General features: G+C 35.9%; 1 protein-coding gene across 1 annotated transcript in view; it reads left to right on the top strand.

Moving 5' to 3' along the window:
• The first annotated feature begins 2823 nt into the window (after nucleotides 1–2823).
• The window catches only part of LOC135684429 (dynein axonemal heavy chain 2), a 63997-nt gene continuing 46572 nt past the window's right edge, over nucleotides 2824–20248 (top strand). The window contains exons 1-23 of the mRNA XM_065199991.2: nucleotides 2824–2927; nucleotides 5246–5497; nucleotides 5732–6077; nucleotides 6291–6455; nucleotides 7076–7314; nucleotides 8017–8208; nucleotides 8533–8670; nucleotides 9634–9744; nucleotides 9936–10112; nucleotides 10623–10781; nucleotides 11390–11572; nucleotides 12261–12338; nucleotides 12888–12944; nucleotides 13429–13508; nucleotides 13827–13973; nucleotides 14730–14886; nucleotides 15716–15850; nucleotides 16422–16526; nucleotides 17572–17742; nucleotides 18688–18816; nucleotides 19251–19366; nucleotides 19693–19788; nucleotides 19997–20197. Of these exons, the coding sequence (XP_065056063.2) occupies nucleotides 5267–5497; nucleotides 5732–6077; nucleotides 6291–6455; nucleotides 7076–7314; nucleotides 8017–8208; nucleotides 8533–8670; nucleotides 9634–9744; nucleotides 9936–10112; nucleotides 10623–10781; nucleotides 11390–11572; nucleotides 12261–12338; nucleotides 12888–12944; nucleotides 13429–13508; nucleotides 13827–13973; nucleotides 14730–14886; nucleotides 15716–15850; nucleotides 16422–16526; nucleotides 17572–17742; nucleotides 18688–18816; nucleotides 19251–19366; nucleotides 19693–19788; nucleotides 19997–20197 (3413 nt within the window). The 5' untranslated portion in view covers nucleotides 2824–2927; nucleotides 5246–5266. The remainder of the gene's footprint in view (nucleotides 2928–5245; nucleotides 5498–5731; nucleotides 6078–6290; nucleotides 6456–7075; nucleotides 7315–8016; nucleotides 8209–8532; nucleotides 8671–9633; nucleotides 9745–9935; nucleotides 10113–10622; nucleotides 10782–11389; nucleotides 11573–12260; nucleotides 12339–12887; nucleotides 12945–13428; nucleotides 13509–13826; nucleotides 13974–14729; nucleotides 14887–15715; nucleotides 15851–16421; nucleotides 16527–17571; nucleotides 17743–18687; nucleotides 18817–19250; nucleotides 19367–19692; nucleotides 19789–19996; nucleotides 20198–20248) is intronic.

Raw genomic sequence — 20248 nt, 5'->3', positions numbered from 1 at the left:
ATAAAGGGAGGTCTATCCGATAATTATGGGTAAACATTTTCCTTGTGGTCTGAGTACCTGATTTAGTAATATGATTCTTTTATACTTATGGGTTCAACTAACACACAACAATATCAAAGCCAGGAATAAAGGATGGTTAAACTGATAATTATATGAAACAGTCTAAATTACTATGACAAGTAGTCTCTTATGCGCACATCAAAAAGATGTATTTTTTATATTTTTGGGTCTCTCATCAAAACTTTTTTAGCTGATAATTTTGGGTCGGTTGAATTTGCTTTTGATACTTTTCGGTGAATTTCGACACGTGCGGATTGATCTCCCCGTTTGTGTTGTGAGTACCCTGGGCCTGATGCACCGCCAAATATCAAGTGTATAGAAAAATGAGGAGAATTTTGCAAAAATATCTCTGGTCCTCAAATGGTCACCAGAAGTCTTATCCCCTAGACTTGTTTTCACATTTCATATTTAGTCGGATTTCTATGTCTACGGTCACTGAACATGCGTTTGATGAAAATCATATGAATTCTGATGATCTTGTTTTTTCATCCTAATTCGTAGGATTTCATCACAGAAATTATTCAGGCTGTTAATGAGCATTTTTCAATTGGAATACAATTGTAACAATTTTATGACAATAAGATTGTAAGATAAAATAAAAATGAGACAGAGATGAAAATAATGGATGAAAAGCCTGGTTTCCATATAATCGCAAGGAGTCGCAATGAGTTGCAAAAAAAGTGACCCAGTTTGCCTGCGATTCTCTGCGATTATATGGAAACCGGTTTGAAATTTGTGTGCGACTCCTTGCGATTCCTTGCGACAGCTGTCGCAAGCAGTCGCAGATATAGAACATTTTCTATCTCTGCGACTTGTTGCGAATCGTTGCAACTCGCTGCGATTAATGGAAACCACTGTTCACAAATTTTGCAACTCCTTGCGATCAGATTATCCTCGTTTCTGTGATTAATCTCACTTCCAGACGCACAAAAATGGCGCTTTTTAACGAAGAGAACATTTTATTCCTCGATGAAGTTCACCGCTACGATTGCCTGTTTAATAAATTTAATAAGGACTTTAAAAATAAATTCAAAAAATATAACTGCTGGATTAAAATCGGGGAAAAGTTTGGCGTTTCACCCGAAGAAGCCGAGAAGAAATTTAGGAACATTCGAACTGCATATGGTAGGCAGTTGAGGAAAATTAGATCAATCCCTTCAGGATCTGATCGCAGTGCAGTTCCGAAGTTGCGACTCCTTGCGATTATATGGAAACCACTATTTCGGGTCACAAAAATTGCAACTCTTTGCGATTCGTTGCGACTCATTGCGACTCATAGCGATTATATGGAAACCAGGCTTAAGATAAAACGAAAGGAGATGATTTGCAATCTGTTCTAATGAAAGCAGGAAATGATGATTTAGACAATTGTTAATCCGTACAATCATAAAATATAAAAAACATTAGGTTTTAAAAGAACAAAGGTGATTTTTAGATGTATTTTTTGCTTTACTTGAAGGGGTAAATTGTTCCAGGTTAAGGAGCTTTGATAAATTATTGATTTTATTTTATTTATATTCAGTTGAAGTTCATGTAAATGAGAAATTCTTGTTGACAGCTCGTCTTGTTATGAAAGTATGTCAAGAAGAAAATTGCAGATTTTAACTTCGTTGATAGAGAGAATAAAAGTTGAAGCGGTGTATTTTTCTAAAAACTCTATTAGTGAGTCTGTTAGTGACGCTGGTTATAATAAAAACATGTTGTAATTTGCTTATTTCAGGTCCAAGAGTCGAATTGTTTGGTATTAGGCTGAAGCAACATTCACAGTTTTTCACTGAATCTTTAGAATCTTGAGACAAGATTACGATAGAATTCCATAAAATACGATATATGGTTTAGCATGATTATCTTCTCTTTCTGCGTAAAGTTATAAGTTTGCAAAGCTTCAATTTTTAAGGATGCCATTTTGACTTTGATGTTGCAATATTTCAGTATGTGTCCTATATTTCATATGTATTATGTACCGTAAAAGCTCTATTTAGCCCCTCCTCTCTATCAAGCCTCCCTCTCTAATAAGCTCCCCCCTTTTTAAGCAGAAAATTGAAATAAGCCCCCCTCTCTATTAAGCCCCCCATTTTCATACAAGAAAGACTACAGAGTAAAGTGTAATGATTTAGTGATAGGTTACGATGTATTTCGTCGTAATATTTCCAGTTTCTAGTTTCATGTTTGAGAACGATATTTATCCTTTTAAAGCAATACCAGATGATGATGTTTTGCAGGAAGATATTGCTGATTTTATTATCGATTCAGACGAAGATGAGGAAAGACTTAAAACTTCATCGAATTCCATGATTTAAGCCCCCCGGGGGCTTATTTAATTTTCGAGGTCCTAGAGGGGGCTTAATAGAGAGGGGGGCTTATTGGAGAGGGGGCTTATATAAAAAATCAAGATCAAGGATACAAAAATGATTTTTATTTTCCTGTAGCTTTCTGGTTTATATCTAAAAACAAAAATGTATAACAGAACAGTGGCTGAAATCTAATCGTGCGAAAAGATGGCGTTCCCGCGTACTCAACAAAAAGATGGCAAAAGGCAAAAAGATGGCAAAAGGCAAAAAGATGGCAAAAGGCAAAAAGATGCCAAAAGGCAAAAAGATGCCAAAAGGCAAAAAGATGCCAAAAGGCAAAAAGATGGCAAGGAAAAATGATTCAGAAATACTATAAGCGTTTTCATTTTTAAAGAAACTCGTTCCTCGGTGAAGTGGTCCTTTTCTATCCTGGACATAAAGACAAGAAGGCCTCGCAGAAGTCATTTGGTGATCACAACGGATGGTCCCTTGGTAACCATCATAGCAACCAAACTGACGACCATTTAGGCCTGGCAGTTTGCCGCGTATTGCAACAGAAACAAAGTCCTTGTTAAGGTAAAAATTGCTTTTTAGTTCTTGTATTTAATAGCTATGATCAGGCCACCGTTGTAAATTTTACCTTTGTCAAGTTGTGCTTTCTTCAGGAAAAACAAAAGCTGCAACAGCGCTGCTGAGTAAATCATTTCGACTGGCTGGGGTCAAAACAGTGCTTTGGGTAAAATTTGATAGTTCTAGAGACGTCCTTTAAATTGCTCATATAAAGACAACAGATGCTTTGAAATTGGACATATTGTTTTCGTCTTAAAACCTTTGCAAAACAACTTTACATGTGCGAAAAAATGTTATTTTATAGGGCAAGTTGTTATATTGTCATTAGGCCCATGATGATGTGCGCCGAGTTGCAAAAATAATTCAATTTTCAAGTAGTGCATGCAATGATGTTTTGTGTAGAATTTGCTTGGGTCATGTAAAAATGTTCATCCCCAAAAGCAGGTTATGCGCTTTTGTTGTCCATTGGCAAGAAATGTCTCAGTGGGGCTTTTTTGGTGGCACTAAGGAAATGTGGAAAAGTACTGATTTATGGCAGATCATAAAATATGTCTGGTATGATGATGACCTAAAAGTACTGATTTATGGCAGATCATAAAATACGTCTGGTATGATGATGACCTAGAAGTTTATGACTGATATCAGACCAAAACAAATCTGAAATAAAAGTTTTAATTGCAACCCAGTTCATAGAAAAAACAGAACATGATAAAAATGAGAAGGAAAAAATGTCCAAAATGACAGGTCTATAAGCATGTTCTGCACATGTCAAATATGTACAGCTTCTGTCTGACAGTAACATGAAACAGTAACATGCTTTTAGTTTAATAAGTGAATGGTTTGTAAATTGCTTCAGTATAGGGAAGGGACTGTATATACATACGTATGAGAGAGGCAAATGCATGTGAGTTCCTAGGCATATGTTTACAGCAGTGGCAGTGCCCACCAAAAAAATTGCTACTGGTCTACATTTTGTGGGTGTGGCCTGCTTTGGACCACAACCTAATTTAATATTTATGATAAAAAGAAGGTCTAGGCCCAGAAAAAAGGGGCCACACATTCTTTGGCATGAAATCTCTAGAGGTTACATGAAGTGGCACAGTTTCTTAGCTGTCATAGACAATTTGAGCAGATGAATTTCATGGCCCTATTCTCTTGGTCAAAAGCTGCTGCTGTTTTTACAGTACTAGAATCACTGTTCTAGTACTATCCAACGCTAGAAGTGCAAAGACTTCCACTGAACACTTTTTGCATCCAGAGTCTGGATTCCCGACAACAGTAGATCAATGTTATTGTTTAAAATGCAATCAGTCATCTTGTATTAACTTTGGTGTTGCTCATAAGTGAGATGACCCTGTGCTGAAAAGAATAAAAACTTTAGATCGTTATAAAACCTTTGAAGTAAAACCCTAAGATACAAATAATATTAGAAAAGAGAAACAAGTACTGCTAAGTAATCCATCTATCATTCAATATCCTGTACACAGAGCAACTCTTGTCATTCAAAAAGATCAAAAACAATGAGTGATAAAGAAGCAGGACTAGAATTTCAAAACTAATTCCACAACAGCACAATGGGGAGGGATATAATGGAATAGAATTCAAGCTGGCATATAAACATTACTGTCAGCATTCAAAAGGTCTGTAAAACCCAAAGAAAATGGGTATGTGCATCAATAGACAGATTTAGGAAAAAGCGAAAAAGTGGTACTAGATAAATAATGCCACCACTAGTTTACAGCCTTTTGTGAGAGTGACGTGACATAGTGTAATGCAAACTTGTTTGGTCTTTACTTAGACAACATTCTGTTATGTTTGTTAAACTGTTTGCCATTTAATTAGTCCTTTTTCAGTGCTGCTAAGATTTTCCAGTAAAGTTCCAACTTTTATTAAACCTACCAATATCTAATGTTTTGTTTATTTTTTTTCAAATATTTTTATGTGTCTTACTCTATTTTTATGCTCTGAGTTGTTTTAAAACTAAATAGACTACTAGTTAGTATTTTATTATAACTGTGCAGCTTAGATATTTATCAACCTCTCCATGCAAAGAGTATTTTATGTTTTAAAAATAAAATTTCAGTTTTGTTAGATGTCGTAGTAGGTGAGAGAATTTAGAATGACTTTCAAAGTTTTTTTATCAACAAGCTTTGCTCATTGTTTATGCAACAGCATCAACATTGCTGTTGCCTTTGAGAACTACAAGGCAATGGAAACATTTAGAATATCCAACTAATATCAAAATTTCAAATGCATTTTAGTTGTCTCACAACTTGGCTGTATTATGTTCACATTTCATAAATGAAATTTTGGTTTATCCTTAGAAAATATGAACAATCTTTGCTATGGATAATACGAATGGAGTTGAAGAGCAGGTGTCTGACCAAGCTCAAAAGCGGTCAGTACCATCCAGGGGCAGCCAAAGGACCAAAAGTGGAGCTTCTGGTCAGTACTCCTTTACAGATGAAGATGTCCCACCTGCTTCACCTGTTACATTGGCTTCTCTTGATGAAACAGGCAAGATGGCAGATCAAGAAGCTGCAGAGATTGATAATGATCAAGAGATAACAGAAGTTGTAAGTAAAGTTGATATACAAAAAATATTCACCAACCTGAAATAATGTATGATTTCTTATTTGAATTTGTTGATATAGAATCTTTATGAATGCATTTTTAAATACATCATCTGTATAAATGTTTTGCTTGTTTATAAATGCACTGAAGCAGTAGATTTAGGAACTGGTGCTACATCTTGTCTCTGTATTGTGAAATTTTTTTTCACAAATAATTTGAAAACATATCATTTGCAGGCCAAGTTGATCCAAAAGAGAATTTCTCTTGGACCTCTCAAAGCTGATATGTGGAATGATGATCAGTTTGAAGTCATCAAGGGTTTTGTTAGAGATGTTAGCAAAAGAACACTGATTTGCTACATTGATGCTATTGCTGGTTTTACTGTCTCAACAAGCTGCCCAGTTTTTCAAGTTGACGAGCTTCAATATTTCATTCGTAAAGAAGGAGCCCAACTGACAATTGAAAACATTGGTAAAACATTGCAGTTTGGCAAAATTAGAGGCAACTACATTGAGAGCTTGCTAAGGATGATGACTAGCATCTATGGACCACATTTTTTCAAGAATACAACATGGCCAGAAAGTATCCTTCTCTTTTCAAATTTCTTATCTTATATTGCATTAACTTTTTTATTTTTCATATTTCCTCACTTTGTTATCTCGAGAATGGGATTTCCATTTTACTTAAATTGACACATATTGCCTTTGTTTGGCTACAAATGCAAGTGCCCTTGCTTAAAAAATTCTGTTCTATAGTCTTGCACTCTTTTTGCATTTTCCTCAACTATCTGAACAGGCATCAAGAATGATTTTATAGCCCATGTCCACAAATTCATGGCCACCCTTACTGATGCAACTTACAAAATGCAAGGGAAAACAGTTCTTTATGTTCCCAATGAGGGAATTGATACAAACTTAGAAGAAGCTGCAAGAAACAAAGAATTTGTGCAAAGGCTTGAAAGTGAGTAAAATTTTCTCTATTTGAATCATGTTGTGACTGCAATGTGTTTTTCTGTTCTTCAACATACATGATATATAAACGTTGTATTGTTGTATGTTGTTATGCCACTTTGTGTCTTTCTTTATAACACAGTGCCTCTACCTGTTGGTTGTATGCAATACAACAAATGTCAAAGAAATCCATGCAGAAGTAACTGTCATGTCAATTCTTATAGATTTTGCCCTTGGTCATGGGCGGTGAAAAATGCCCTTCCAGTGTATGGCTAGCATAATGAGTGCCGAGTGCCCCATACAACCATAACATATTGTGAAGCATTTTAGTGTGTTTTTCGAAAGTTGGTTTGTTAGTCAAACGATGCTATCAACTGAAGCCACCCCCCTCAACCCCCCAATTTGAAACTGCCCTTTCATTTGGTTTCCCAAAATTTCTTTGTCACAGGGGCAGTTGATGCAGTCAATTTTCCAGTGTTTCTCTAATTATTCATTTTTTGTGATTCATTTTCATTGTTGCTTCGATCAAATTGCATCCTGCCTAATGAAAGTGCCAGATTGATTCTACATGTATGAAATATAAGGCAAGATCCTTGAAAGGTCTTTTTGGTACTATGAGTTCTTTTCTAGCTGCAATGATACACTGGACACGGCAGATAAAAGAATTATTGAACAACCAAGATGCTCATGAAACTTCTGAAAATGCTGGCCCTTTGGAGGAGATTGCTTTTTGGAGAGGTAGATGCAATGACCTTCAAGGCATTAGTGATCAGCTGGACAAGCCAGGGGTCAAACAGATTGTCTCAATCTTGACAATAGCCAAGTCATCTTATGTTGGCCCATTTCTCAAGCTATCAAAACTGATTCAAGTTAGTATTTAACCGATTCATAGTCAGTTAAAGCCAACTAAAATCCGACCAGCCTAGTCTAGTTCAACTGAATTAAATTTTTGTTTGTAAGGAACAGACTCTTGAATTGAAGCCAACAGTCTATTGGTCACAAATGAAATCTTTACACCGTACTTCAGCTGCACATCTACCATGCATGCAGGTTCCTATTCAATTTACCCACCCTTCATTCAAGTTCTTCTATATTGGAAGGGTTCATATTACTTTTTTTCATATAGCAAAAACGTGAATAAAAAAGTATCAGAAATTGAGCTTTTGTAACTGTAGCATGCCCAATGACATCCGTTTGCTTGTCATCCGAATATTTATATTTTAGAATATCAAAAAACGCCAGTAAACTCATAGAATGACCTGATATTGGGTTTAATCTGATATTCAAGCATTTGTTTCATTCAGTATTATCTTAACAGGTATTACAGGGGCAACTGCCCCCGAGGTGATATGACTTGGAAAATCAATTCCTAAAGTCAGATTGTTTTGGGAATACTAACGAAAATGCCACACATGCAAATGAGTCAGAGAACTTACCTCTTTGGTCCAACTACTCAAAAAGCTAAATTTTCAAACCTAAAATGTAGTTGTTCTGGTTAGCAAGCAGCATAATGGTGTTGTTTGATCTAAATGTTAAAGTGCATTGTTAATTATTTGTTTGTTTCTTCCAAGGATGGGTCGAACCAAGCACAGAGCAATTTGAAATTCCTTTCAATACTGCAGAAACCTTGCGGAGAACTGGCACGTTCGGAGCCAAAGGACATACCGAAGATCTTACCGGAACTGTTAAGTCTTGTTCGGATTATTTGGACAAATTCCGAACATTTCAGGAGCAGAGAAAGGATAACAGGAATTATGAGGAAGGCAAGAATTCACTTGATGTCGTGTTTTTAGTTTATACTTGCTGTTTTGTATTCAGCCCGTAGAAGTGCATATATATCAGGCAAAAATGGTTCGGTAATCCAAAGTTCCCTTCTTAAGTAAGCTTTCAACTTGATTTCAGCCTTTGTTCACAAAATAAAGCTTCTCTGTTTTAGGTATTTCTAAAGGTATAATTATTTTCCTGCTGTAAAAATCTTCACTAGATATGGAGCCAATATCTTTTCGTAAGCATTTCTTCTTTGGTTTATAACTGATAGACTTTGATTTGAATTTTATTAAAATCCAAGTGCATTTTCTTCTACTCAGATCAGTAACGAAGTAATTCGAAGATGTAGCACGAAAATTTCGCTTGATGACATTTTCAACGGAAACACTTTGACAAGCATCAAAGGCCTGAACGAGAGCATCAGCTGTTGCCTGGCGTGGAAGGACAGCTACCAGAGGGTATGTTGAATTGTGATTTTAAAGTAAAGGTTCGTTGCTTAAGCCTATGGCGTTGAGGGAACTGTGGTATAGGAATTGGATTTACGCCCAATTGGAATTGGGTTATGTAGTTTCATGGGAATTATAGAATTACAGGAGGGGAACCATTGCCTGACAGTAATAGGAGCAAAAAGGGTTTTTTAAGTAGAAACAAGAGATCCTTGCAATTTTTTTGGGGGGGAAGGGGCTGAGGAAGGGGTGTTACTGGTCTCTCTAGAAAGAGTAGTAGCTTTGCTCCTGTTATGTGATATCATATCTGGCATCGTTTCCAAACTCTTGTGTAAATGCCTGGTACAAAGTTTACTGTGTGCAGATCAAATGGGAGAGAATTAGACATTGTTTTGAAGCCAGACATGAGAAATTCCGACAAACAGTAAGGAGGCCTCTTCAGAAACATAAAGTATTTGAAATGGGTGATTTCCAGTAGCCGTCCCAATGCATGTCAAGTTATAACTAATTAATGTATTGTAGCATTAATGACGCTTTTTTGTGTGTTTTTGTTTGGGTTTGAGACCCTCTGCACATAATGCCTGTTAGCCCTCTTGTAGTATTTCATGGTGATAGGTGTAGGTAGAATAATTAATCATTTGAAGCAAAAATTTTCAAACTATTTTGCCAGAATCTTCTTTTCAAAATAAGACAATGTTTTAAGTGTCAAAACATAACTAAATTTAGCCTAGAGGGGCAATTGCTCATTTTTTGGGGGGAGTCTTAGAGTAATATAAGAACTTAACTTGGGAACATTCAACATGGTAAACATGTTTGCATCCTTTATGAGGAATATTACTTATCGATCGGCAAAACCAGGTTTACTAGCTTAGATATACGGCAAAGTATGAGTGTTTATGAATAAGATTTGACCCAACCACTTGGTCCTCATGCTTTTGTCCCATTTTGTGAGCTGGTAGCTTTTTTTCTTTCTAGGCAAGCAGGATGCACCTGAAATTTTCAGTTTCAGAAAAGTGGGTTTTGGATCAGACGAGCATCTTTGCACAAGTTGACGCTTTTGTTCAGAGATGCAAGGATTTACTTGAGGTAAATCTCACCTTTGCTGTTCTCGCCGGTGCAGTTCTTTTTTATCTCTAGCTTTCTAAATCTACTTGAAAAATTTAACGTCTTTTTTTTAAAGGTTTATCAAAATTAAAATCTGAATTAGCTTTGTATCTTCGTATTGGTTGTTATAAGTTCTTTTGGGAATTTACAAAAATCTGATTTTTAAAACCCAGGTTTGTGACGGGCAGATGCATTTCGCAAGAATGGTGGATGGACACAAAGTACCATTGCCAATATTCCCAGGGCTCAAAGGACCTGAAATTGTTCGTGGTCTTATGGAAATCGAAGCCACTTTCGAGAAGAACCTACAGATTCTGAAGAATGTCAAGCATGTTATTCTTGACGTGAAGGTAACATTTGTAGACATAGATGTAATTTTTTAAAGAATTTCACCAAAAAACAAGGAAACGCAACCACCAAACAAAGGCTTTTGATAAGTAGAAGGATTTCTGCTCAAAATTAAGCAATCTCCTGGCCGTCTTCTATAGCTATTTTATACTGACTGTTAATTGTACCAAATCGCAGTATTTAGAACTGCCATTTTAAAGATAAAATTATTTTGGCACATGGTGTGAGAAACGATGATATTTTCGCCAACTGTTTTCGACAGAAAACGTCAAATTCCAGGCTTAACACCCAAATATTTTGCACAAATATTGCAATTAAATGCCCTGGTGTAATTTATGTTTACTCAGCAAAAGACCGAAAGCTTTAACGACTGCTTAGATAACAGAATATCTAATTCAATTGGCTCAACTATTCTTTATGCTGTTACCCTAAGAGATGTCTGAGATTTGCATTTTTAAGAAAATTCAGATCAAATGCTGCTGGAGCTGATAAGCGTTTCTCTCTCTTTATAGGCCGCAAGTTGGCATGACGTATACAATCGCTTCCGTGCTGGTGTCAAAGATTTGGAAGTCATGATGCAGAATGTAATCAATTCTGCATTTGAAACTGTAACAAACGTCCAGCATGGTGCTGAAATTTTACGCAGCTTTGTGCATTTGTCATCCAGAGAAGTATGCATTTAATTTTCACTCGGCAATTTTTTTGCGGAGGCTGTCTTTTACTATATAAAATTAATTGTTTTGGCTTGCGGTTTTGTATATCTATATGTTGGTGAAAATCGACAAAATTGTATTTTAGCATACTCGCAATATAACTTTGCTTCCTACCTTTTCTATGCAGCCCCTAGTCATAGAGTTCTTAAGTGTGACGTAAAGAAAAGTATTTTTTTCGAGTTTTTAAGTTTTGATAACATGATCTATGGAATACTTCTAAACATATGAAATAAGTTAAATAAGCGAAAAATCTGGTGAGATAAGGCCAATGTTACTTTGGCTCTATTCTTAAAGTTTGATGAGTTTATGAGGGAAAACCATGTGCTGATTTGGCCTTACCTCAGCCAATTTGTGACAAATTCAACTGATTTTGCACATTTAGAGATGTTTCATGATGCTCTTTCACGTTATGAAGTCCAAAATTGAATATTCCAAAATAATCTTTTTGATGTCATCACTTAAAAACTGTATTGCCGATATCTTACGAAAAGCCTCAGTTTCTTTTGGAAGGGGAAAAGTAAGTTTAGAGCAATGTGCATTCAAACAATGCATTTTCTTGTTAATAGGCCATTCGACGTACTATTGATAAGCGAACGGTTGAAGTTTACCATCTCTTCAACGAAGAGCTCAATGCCGTCAAGAAAGAATTCAACACGAAGAAAGTACAGCTTCCGCCTCTACACCCAAAATATGCAGGTCTCGCATCGTGGGCAAAGAGCTTGAAGAAACGCATCGACAAGCCAATGGAGGTATTGGTCAAATGATGCTTCAATGTGCCTTATCACGTTTGCCTAATGTTAAATTATCATCTACTGACTAAAAAAGTGTGCCATGGCTCCATATATTATTATTACGAAAGCACACTTTCTATTAAAAAATATCGAATAACATCATCAGCTATTCAACTTTTTACCACTATCCATTATCTAACTTTACCATTCGTTTTCTATACGTAATATGCTATTCAGAAACTGCTGCTATTTATGGCCTTAGTCAGGGGCGGACACTTGGTCACATATTGGGGGGCAAGCCTATTGTCTTAATAAAATGACGTCACATTTCTCATTGTTTTAGAACAAAAGACCATTGTCCTCTAAAGTATTGGGCGGTTGCCACCCAAGTGTCTGCCACTTGCCTTAATGTTCCCCTGACAAACCTTTATTGACTTGTTGCTGACGTACGTTAAAGTCCTATCGAAAACAGTAAAGAGTTTCTTTACATGCAGTACAGAGATTCCAAACATATTAATTTTAAGGCTTCCAACAATATTGTTCATTCAGCGTTTTTATTAGATCCATAATTTCGCAGTGTTCAAAATACACATAGGCACTGATGATTTCATCCAGAAATAGAGACTGAAGTACATTTGTTATATGTAAAAATCTCTTCGAAACCATTTTTCTGCATTTTGCTGAGTTTGCTCCACTGATATTCAAGGTGCTGGAAAAAGCTACTTACTTACCGCAAGTTGGACTTGGTGAAGAAATTAAAACGCAATATCTACAGCTCGCTCAGGTATATATAGACTTTCTAATTGTCAGATACTATATTTTGTCAATTAATCTGGTCTTGGGACATTTTCCCAGTGTTGTTAGGGTCCTTTTTTGTTTGCGAGTCCTTATAAATGGTAATTTATATGGATTTTAAATTGGATGTGGAATCCTGTTTGATGATCAGTTGCATGGCTGCACTGCTTGTATTCGCATATTTTGAGTTACTACTCCAAATCAAGTGGGCTTGTCTAAGATGCTCTGCTCTTCAAAGTGAAGCTTTGAAATATAACAGGAGGCCTACCAACATCAACTTACACAACCATATAAACATCTCAGTATATGTTCAACGTTGACCGAATACAAAATAATGTATTCTTTCGTCTATTTTTAAAAGCCTTCAATGTAAGTTTGAAGAAGAAAAGTCCTAAATTTGTTCTTTTTATTCAAGAATCTCTCATGATTCATTTAGTGGTGCTTCCCCTTTATATAATTGCTTTTGAAAATTTCCATGTATTTATGTTGTTGCCAGATTCACTGCCTTTTTGCATGTTTTTAAATTTCTCGTTTTTAGGCACTTGATGAATATGTGAGAAAAACTTTCAACGAGTGGACTGCAACTGTTGATAAGGTGAATTGCGATGATGGTCTTCAAAACAACTCTCACCTAACGTAGCCTTTTATTTCTTCAAATACACAAGGATGTTTTACCTCAACCAGCATTTGCTGGTGAAAGAAGTTTAAGTTTTGTCAGAGAAAGCCCTGCAAAATTATGCAAATCTTCTGATTATCAAGAAATTGTTATTAAGTCAACACTCTGATTGTAATAAAGCCGATTTTCTCATCCTTCATCAATTTCAAGCAGATTTTTTACTTAAAACATGTCCTTACTAGTTCGACGATCTAAAGTTTTCATTGAAAAGGGGAAAAATAAATATAATTATTGGGCTTGACAGATATTTAGGCCACACATAACAAGGTAAAAAATGGGGCTATTTCTTTTAATATCAATCATAAAGAAAGAAGCAACTCATTAACAACGAATGACTAGACATTTAAGGTGAATCGCTTAAAAAATTTTGGCCATTGTCTCTAGGTTTGCTTGTTAATTGCAGGATATTGGCAAGCTTTTGGAGATTCCTCTGATGGCTAGGAGTGTGGAACACAATGGCATGCTTGACCTTAATTTTGACAGGTAAGACCTTCCCTATTTACTGTTCACATATCTCACTGTATGGTTCCTTGGCCGAAATTATCTTGCACAAAACTAATTGATTTAGAACATGGTAAAATGAAAATATGTTTTGCTGTGAGGGAAATAATTTCTTTCAACTTTTTCACCAAAAGATTTAAAAGCTATGTTGATTGCATCATGCATCTCACAGCAATGGTAATCAAAAGTTGAGTTTTAAAATCAAGCGTTGTATTGTCTTGATGAAATCTTTGACAATCTTCGACATTTACATATGAAGTAATTGCAGGTTGAGGGTTGAATTCATCTTTCTTCTTGTAGGAAACTGCAGAAACTTTTCCAGGAAATCCATTATTGGGAAAGACTCATGTTTGAAATCCCCCATTATGCATCTGAAGTGCACTCAAGGAAAGAAGAGTTGAGAATTCTCAAAGAGAACGTGCTGTTAGTTGTTCGCGATTACAACAGGTACCATATTCGGTTTTTCAATAATGCTTGCTCTAGTAGCAGAGTTCACATCGATGTTGACTTAAATGATGTCCAAAACTAGGCAGTTACATTTTCAAACCCAAGATCAAATTAATCTTAATTGTTACCGTCATAGAGCAAGTTTAAAAACTGTCTTTTATTCGCCGCTTTATAATGCTGAAGAGCTTGCATTTCTTTTCCTTTCCAATAGTTTTCATTTCCTTAAACTTCACTGCTAAATTGTTATAACTCGAAAACTTTATCACATCTAACTTTTATGACTATCTGTAAAAGTATCCAAGTAGCCGCTAAGTCTCTTTTTCATCTAACTAACAATACAACAGGCATCACTTTAATAAGCTTTGGCATAATGCTCTTCATTGATCAACGGAGTTCCATTCTGAACTTTAAAAAGATGAATTTCATTCCGCCAAAACTTTACGCTCTATTTACGTTGCATAACGCTCCAAGATTCTTTAAGACGTTTTCTGCATCATCAACAATTATGACGTATAAATTTGGCATCCTTTGCAAATCTTAAGGGCTGTGTGCTCTACTTTTCTCTTGAGAAAAAGAACTTTGGTATATCGTTTCTCGTTGCCAAAACGTATCCGGTTGTACTGGATCATCACACTGCCTTCTAAGAGTTATATCATTGCCTTTTTTTAATTTTCGAAAAGTTCAGTTCTAATCAGGTATTCTATCTTTGGCTGGAGATATGATCGAATTGTGAGATTTATAATTTTTTTCTTGCAGAATCATTGCCGCACTTTCTCCAGAAGAAAGAGGTCTATTCCGCGAGCGAATCCGCTTCTTGGACAAAAGAACGCATCCTGGTCTAACAAAGTTAAACTGGTCTTTGAAGGGTGCCTCAGAGTACTTCATCAATGACTGTCGCGTTAACTGTGGAAAGGTGAATTATGACTCGTTTGTTTTTATCAGATCTCATTGTATTGATGTTTTTCCAATGATGTCTTATAATGGGTAAAATTGCGTAGCTATAACGATTCAAAGGAACCTCGCCTGCTCATAGATAGTGATGCATTTGGGCAAAACTGCTCTTAGAGCTCCGCGTTGCATTTGCACACATTAGACATTGTTCTAAACCAGAATATCGTAGGTTTGGTTCGACCATTTGGGTTCTTTTAGGGGATTAAGACCCATGTTTCTTTCGTGACACTGCCTTACATGAGAATGTAAATTTCTAAGACATAAAGCCATTAGGTGTTGCAAGTGTTAAGCTTATGAAAGTATTAGCAGCATGTATCTTCTTCGTTATTAAAACCCTTGAATATCACACGTTGATTTGATTTTATATTAATATCAGTGACATTATATTTTGAGTATTCGATCTCGTCAAAGTCTCATCAAAGATAATGTATCTTTCATCTCATAGTTACACACGTTTATGGCCCTTTTGATTGTCTTCCCTTATGCTTCTGATGTTGTTCATCTAGAATATGTAGTTTGATTTATATTCTTGATTATCTCTTTTCTTTGAAATACTGTTTCATCAAGTTGCATCCAGATCTTTCAAATTCAACGGTATGCAGTGGTTTTAGTTTGAGCTGTCCCTTTCTTATACATATTTTTTAAAATTTTGCAAAGTCAGAATGGTAATTCTATCTTCCTTTTTGCTTGTTTTCAAATTCTACCATCAAGGGTTTTTTACCTAATAGCAATTCAGAACTTATTCTCACAACTTTGAAAATATCTCATTTTCTTTTCAATATTTGCAACAGGTACAAAATATTGTTGACGAATACAAAAGTGCCAACCTGATGGTGGCTAATGATTGCAAGACAATCACGGAAATGCTTCTTGTCAACATTGATGGAAAACGGGTTTATGACAACTTGGAGTTCGAAGAGGAGCAAGTTAGTTTTATGTTTTTAGTCAATTTTGTTAATCAGGCTCGACCACTTATCTCATTTTACTAATTTTGTTTTTCTTCCAATTTAAGATATCGATCAACTATCGTCATTGCTTCTAGTGACGTGTCATTTTTACCAGCTTTTGCCTTTAAGGCTTGTTGCTTCGATACATAATCGTTTTTGAAAATTTCCCCATATTTTCTTCTTATTTCATATCAAATATATTAAATAATCAGTTCAACTTGCATTTTTCTTAGTTGCTCTGAATGTTGTTATTCAACTATTTTGTGATTTTTTCCTCTGCTTTTTTCTTTCTTCATTTCGTATTGATTTTGATTCTTTTATACCTCGATTTATGTTTTCTTTATTAAAGTTTTTTAGTTTTTCGAAAGCCATTTTCTGTTTTGAAATCTGTTTTTTGTTTAAATATATAAGCGGCTACTAACTTATGGCATAATCTAGATCTTTGAAAGTAGCACCGAGTTGAACGTTTTCCTACTTCTCTATTGCAGCTTGGATTTTTTCATCTATATATTTCAAACTAATAAGCCAAAATGTTTTATTAAATTCTTAGAAAAAGCACAGGGAATTGGTGCAAACTAGGTTGCATTTGGTATTCAGTGAAATTATCTCGACAATGAGGAAAATGTACGATGTATTCAAACTTGACGGACCAGAGGTAAGATTTGCACTGAGCTTATTGCCATGTCTATTGCCAGATCACTCAAAGAATTACTATTTTTGCAATATATGATACCATTACTTTTTAGCGTTGCTAACTTAGAGCCGGTTGGTCACGACCGTCGGGTTTCTACAACCTGTTCATTTTAGCTTTGAAGGATCCGAATGTGCAATTTATTTTATACGCTTGCCAACTTTCAAGCACCACGCACCAGTCTAAAGGTGGGTGTGCTGAGATGGGTGTAACCAAACATTTTTTTTAGGCGACGCCCTTTAGAACGCCGGAGAACACCCCTTTTAGAAAATACTCGCTTCTTTCAACTTGTTCCTTTGAAGCAGTCAGATTCAGAGAAGATAACAGTTACTATGAAATATATTAACAAGATAGGACGCCAAGAAAATTAGCAAAAAGGCCTCCTAGTCACGAAGAACTGCTGCTACTTAGGATCCGTTAGAGCATAGTGGTTAGTGAAAACTTTCCAAATTCCGCTAGAGTTTCTAAAAAGTTTAACCTATTATTGCAAACAAAATGGGGGGGTTGGGGGCTATAGCCCCTGCGCGGTGCCTGCCGACTTTATCGTCGAAGCTCTCTTTGCAAAGAGTTTCTGCATAAAGTGACGATATTGATTTAAAATGTAGCCTTAAATCGTAAAACGATACTGAAAGAAACTTAGAGAGATGCTTGCAGAGAAGGAGCTGCAGTCATTACATTACAATTGACTTAGTCTAATCATAAAAATCAATTTATGTTTCATCCATTTTTGATTAACAATGAAAAATATTTTGCTTCTGTTGTGTGTTGGCGCTAAATAATGGAAAAAATGATAAAGGAAGTTACCATATTTTCTCTTGTATTCCCTCTAAGGGTTTATTGGTTATATCTTTCAATTTAAAGCGGCGGGGTTCATTTTCAAAGTAAAGAGAAAAGGCAGGATACTTGGAGAGGTTAAACTATTGGAGAGGGCGGAATTAGGAGAGAATGCGGTATTTGAAGATACAGAAAAGTTTATTGTGGAAATTGGTTTATTTTATCTATTTTTAAGGTGCAAAACCACTGGTTAAGATACACGAAGAAAATGGATGAAATGCTGGAAGAAGCTTTCCGTCTAAACGTAAAATGGTCCTTACAAGAACTGTCTCGTGCCATTAACGGCGATGGTAAAAATCCCCCAAATCCTCTCTTTCGCGTCAAAGTCGTCTTGGATGGAGTCAAGGTATGATATTCATCATCAGAAGATATAGTAAAATGTGCTTCTTCAACCCAGAGTAACTATGTCTGCATACTGTTGAAATTCGGGCAATATTCACTAGGATTATTAAAACAACGACTGATAAACACCAGTGATAAACCTTTTCTTTCCTTACTTTTTATCTACGGTTTATTGAATGTAAATTATACTATTAATTAAGGCAAAAGGTTGTCGTCAGTTAGTTTTTAACAATTTGAAATCCAGTCGACAACATGAGTTAGGTATAGCATGTTAGGTTAGGTATAGTTGAAACTGGGCAAAAATAAAACAAAACTATAACCGATTTCCAAACGACTGTGACGTTCTAGGGACTCTGTAATAGAGAGATCACTTCAGGGGTGGATGCAAACTTTTGCAGGGTTAAGGACAAATTTTTTTTGTAGTTTTCCAGTTCTAATTCCACAATGAAAATTTATTTGTAATCACAAACACGTTTCAATCAAATTCATCTTCTGCAACACCTGGTTCCTGGCATCAACGGCCAATTTCATGTATGAGGATTATTCCCTGTATTGGGCTAAGGCTGGTAGCCTCTTTGACTTATTCAGGGTATATTTTGCGGCTTAAATGTTCATCAACATGTGGCTCGAAGCTCTAAATTCCCTATGAAATACCCCGTAAGCCCTAAAGCCTGCATGATAATCAATGAAGGGGGTTTCTGGCGGGTAATTAATTAAACTCTAGATAAAGGAGTTGCTGATGTGGGTTAAAAGCCAACCAGAAAGGTACTGGCTGCCGCAACCCGCCAGGAAACAACTTTTAGGTTCTAACTCGATCAAAACTGGTTTATGATAATTATAGATATGCAGTGTACCAGGAAGCTGGACCTGGTGAACTTATTGCGATCATAGCGGCTCAAAAGAATTTTTACGATCGCTTGTTGCATTTTTTACGTATTTTACTTGTCAGGTGGAATTCTCTCCAACGCTGTCGAAGCTTGCAAGCATCGTGAACAACACTGCCAAGGAACTGACAACATGCCTATCTGTTTTCCCAAGGCTGCCCGATCAACTGACGCCAGTTCGTTCCGATAAAGAGGTTTGTATATCCTCGAGTTTTCACAACATCTGATACGTAGAGGGTAGCAGAAATACAGTAGCAAAATTCTCACGGCCTTTGGAAAACACCCTTGTTTTTTCTTTTGTATACATAAATATAGGATTTCTTGCAAAATACTAGAAACAATATAACGCTACGTTTCCTACATAGGACAATTCACTGAATTGAATCAGGCCCAAAGAACAGTTGCTTAATCATATTGACCTTTCTAATTGGGTGGACTGTTTTTCCTTTTACATTTTCTAACAAACTTTTTTACTTTGTGTTTTCTGCCAGACAATCATTGATCAAGTTGCCGGAGCGTTTTAGCTTTAGATAAAGGTCTATTCTAACGGCTAATATCCTTAAAGAATATTATATTCTTATGGGGTAATATGAAACTCAAATATTTTTCAAATTTTTTTATTTTCAAGCCTATTTATGTGGTTATTGAGAAAGACGATGAAACCAAAAAAGTGCAAGCCAGTATTGCAAGTGGCATTGAAGCCAATGCCAACACCTTAATGAGTTACCTCAGTGTATGGGACAGGTAAGTGTCCCATATCTGCTTTTATGCTGCACATCAGATACTTTTGAAACTTAGCTACATTTGATATAATAAAGTGTATTTTCTATGCATTTTAATAATTAATCTATCTTGGGTAAGTCTTATAGAACAAAATGCAATTTGAAATTTCAATTTCACGAAAGAATGTTTAAATCTGTATTATTAAGCTAAGATCTCTAGCGTTATACGTGACCCTGAAAGGAAGTCTGTCCGACTGAACAACGCCTCCGTTTTTCTTTAAATATTCATTAAAGTTTGTCTTCATATGAAAATGTCTTTGACCAATCGACTTTTCTTGATGTTTTCAGCTATCGAGAAATTTGGGAGCTGAATAAAGAAGCGTTTATTAGACGATATGAAAGATTAAATCCCCCAGTATCATCCTTTGATGCTGATATTGCCAGGTAAGGGAATATTCTTATGGAAAAAGTCGAGTTTGTCATTACTGAAAAAGAAGTATGCATCTTTGCATTGGACTGCCTCAGAATTTTTTGTTGTTTATAGGGAACTTAGGTTTCAAACATGATTTTTCAAGAGATGTTATATGAAAAAATTTGCAATCTTTTCCTCTCAGGACAAATATTTTTCTTACATTCTGATCATCACTTGCAGATACACCGAAGTGGCAAACAACGTGCAAAAAGAAGAAACGATTGTGACGCTGAATTTTGTTCTGCTGGATTGCTCTCCTTTAAAGTTCGCCCTGTTGAGTCATTGCAATGAATGGCAAAATGGCTTCACGCGCGTGTTGAAAGAGATGGCCATTAATCGTCTAACTGATCTACATGCGTTCCTAAAGACCAACTCAGAAAAGTAGGTTTTGCACTTCTCGTCATTTCCTTCGTCCTAAAAACAGCCTTATAT

This window comes from Rhopilema esculentum, unplaced genomic scaffold (genome assembly GCF_057945365.1).
Source record: "Rhopilema esculentum isolate cy_ngs unplaced genomic scaffold, ASM5794536v1 HiC_scaffold_37, whole genome shotgun sequence".
Taxonomy (NCBI): Eukaryota; Metazoa; Cnidaria; class Scyphozoa; order Rhizostomeae; family Rhizostomatidae; genus Rhopilema; species Rhopilema esculentum.
The sequence above is the reverse complement of the archived record's forward strand: the minus strand, read 5'-3'. Positions and strand labels throughout refer to the sequence as shown.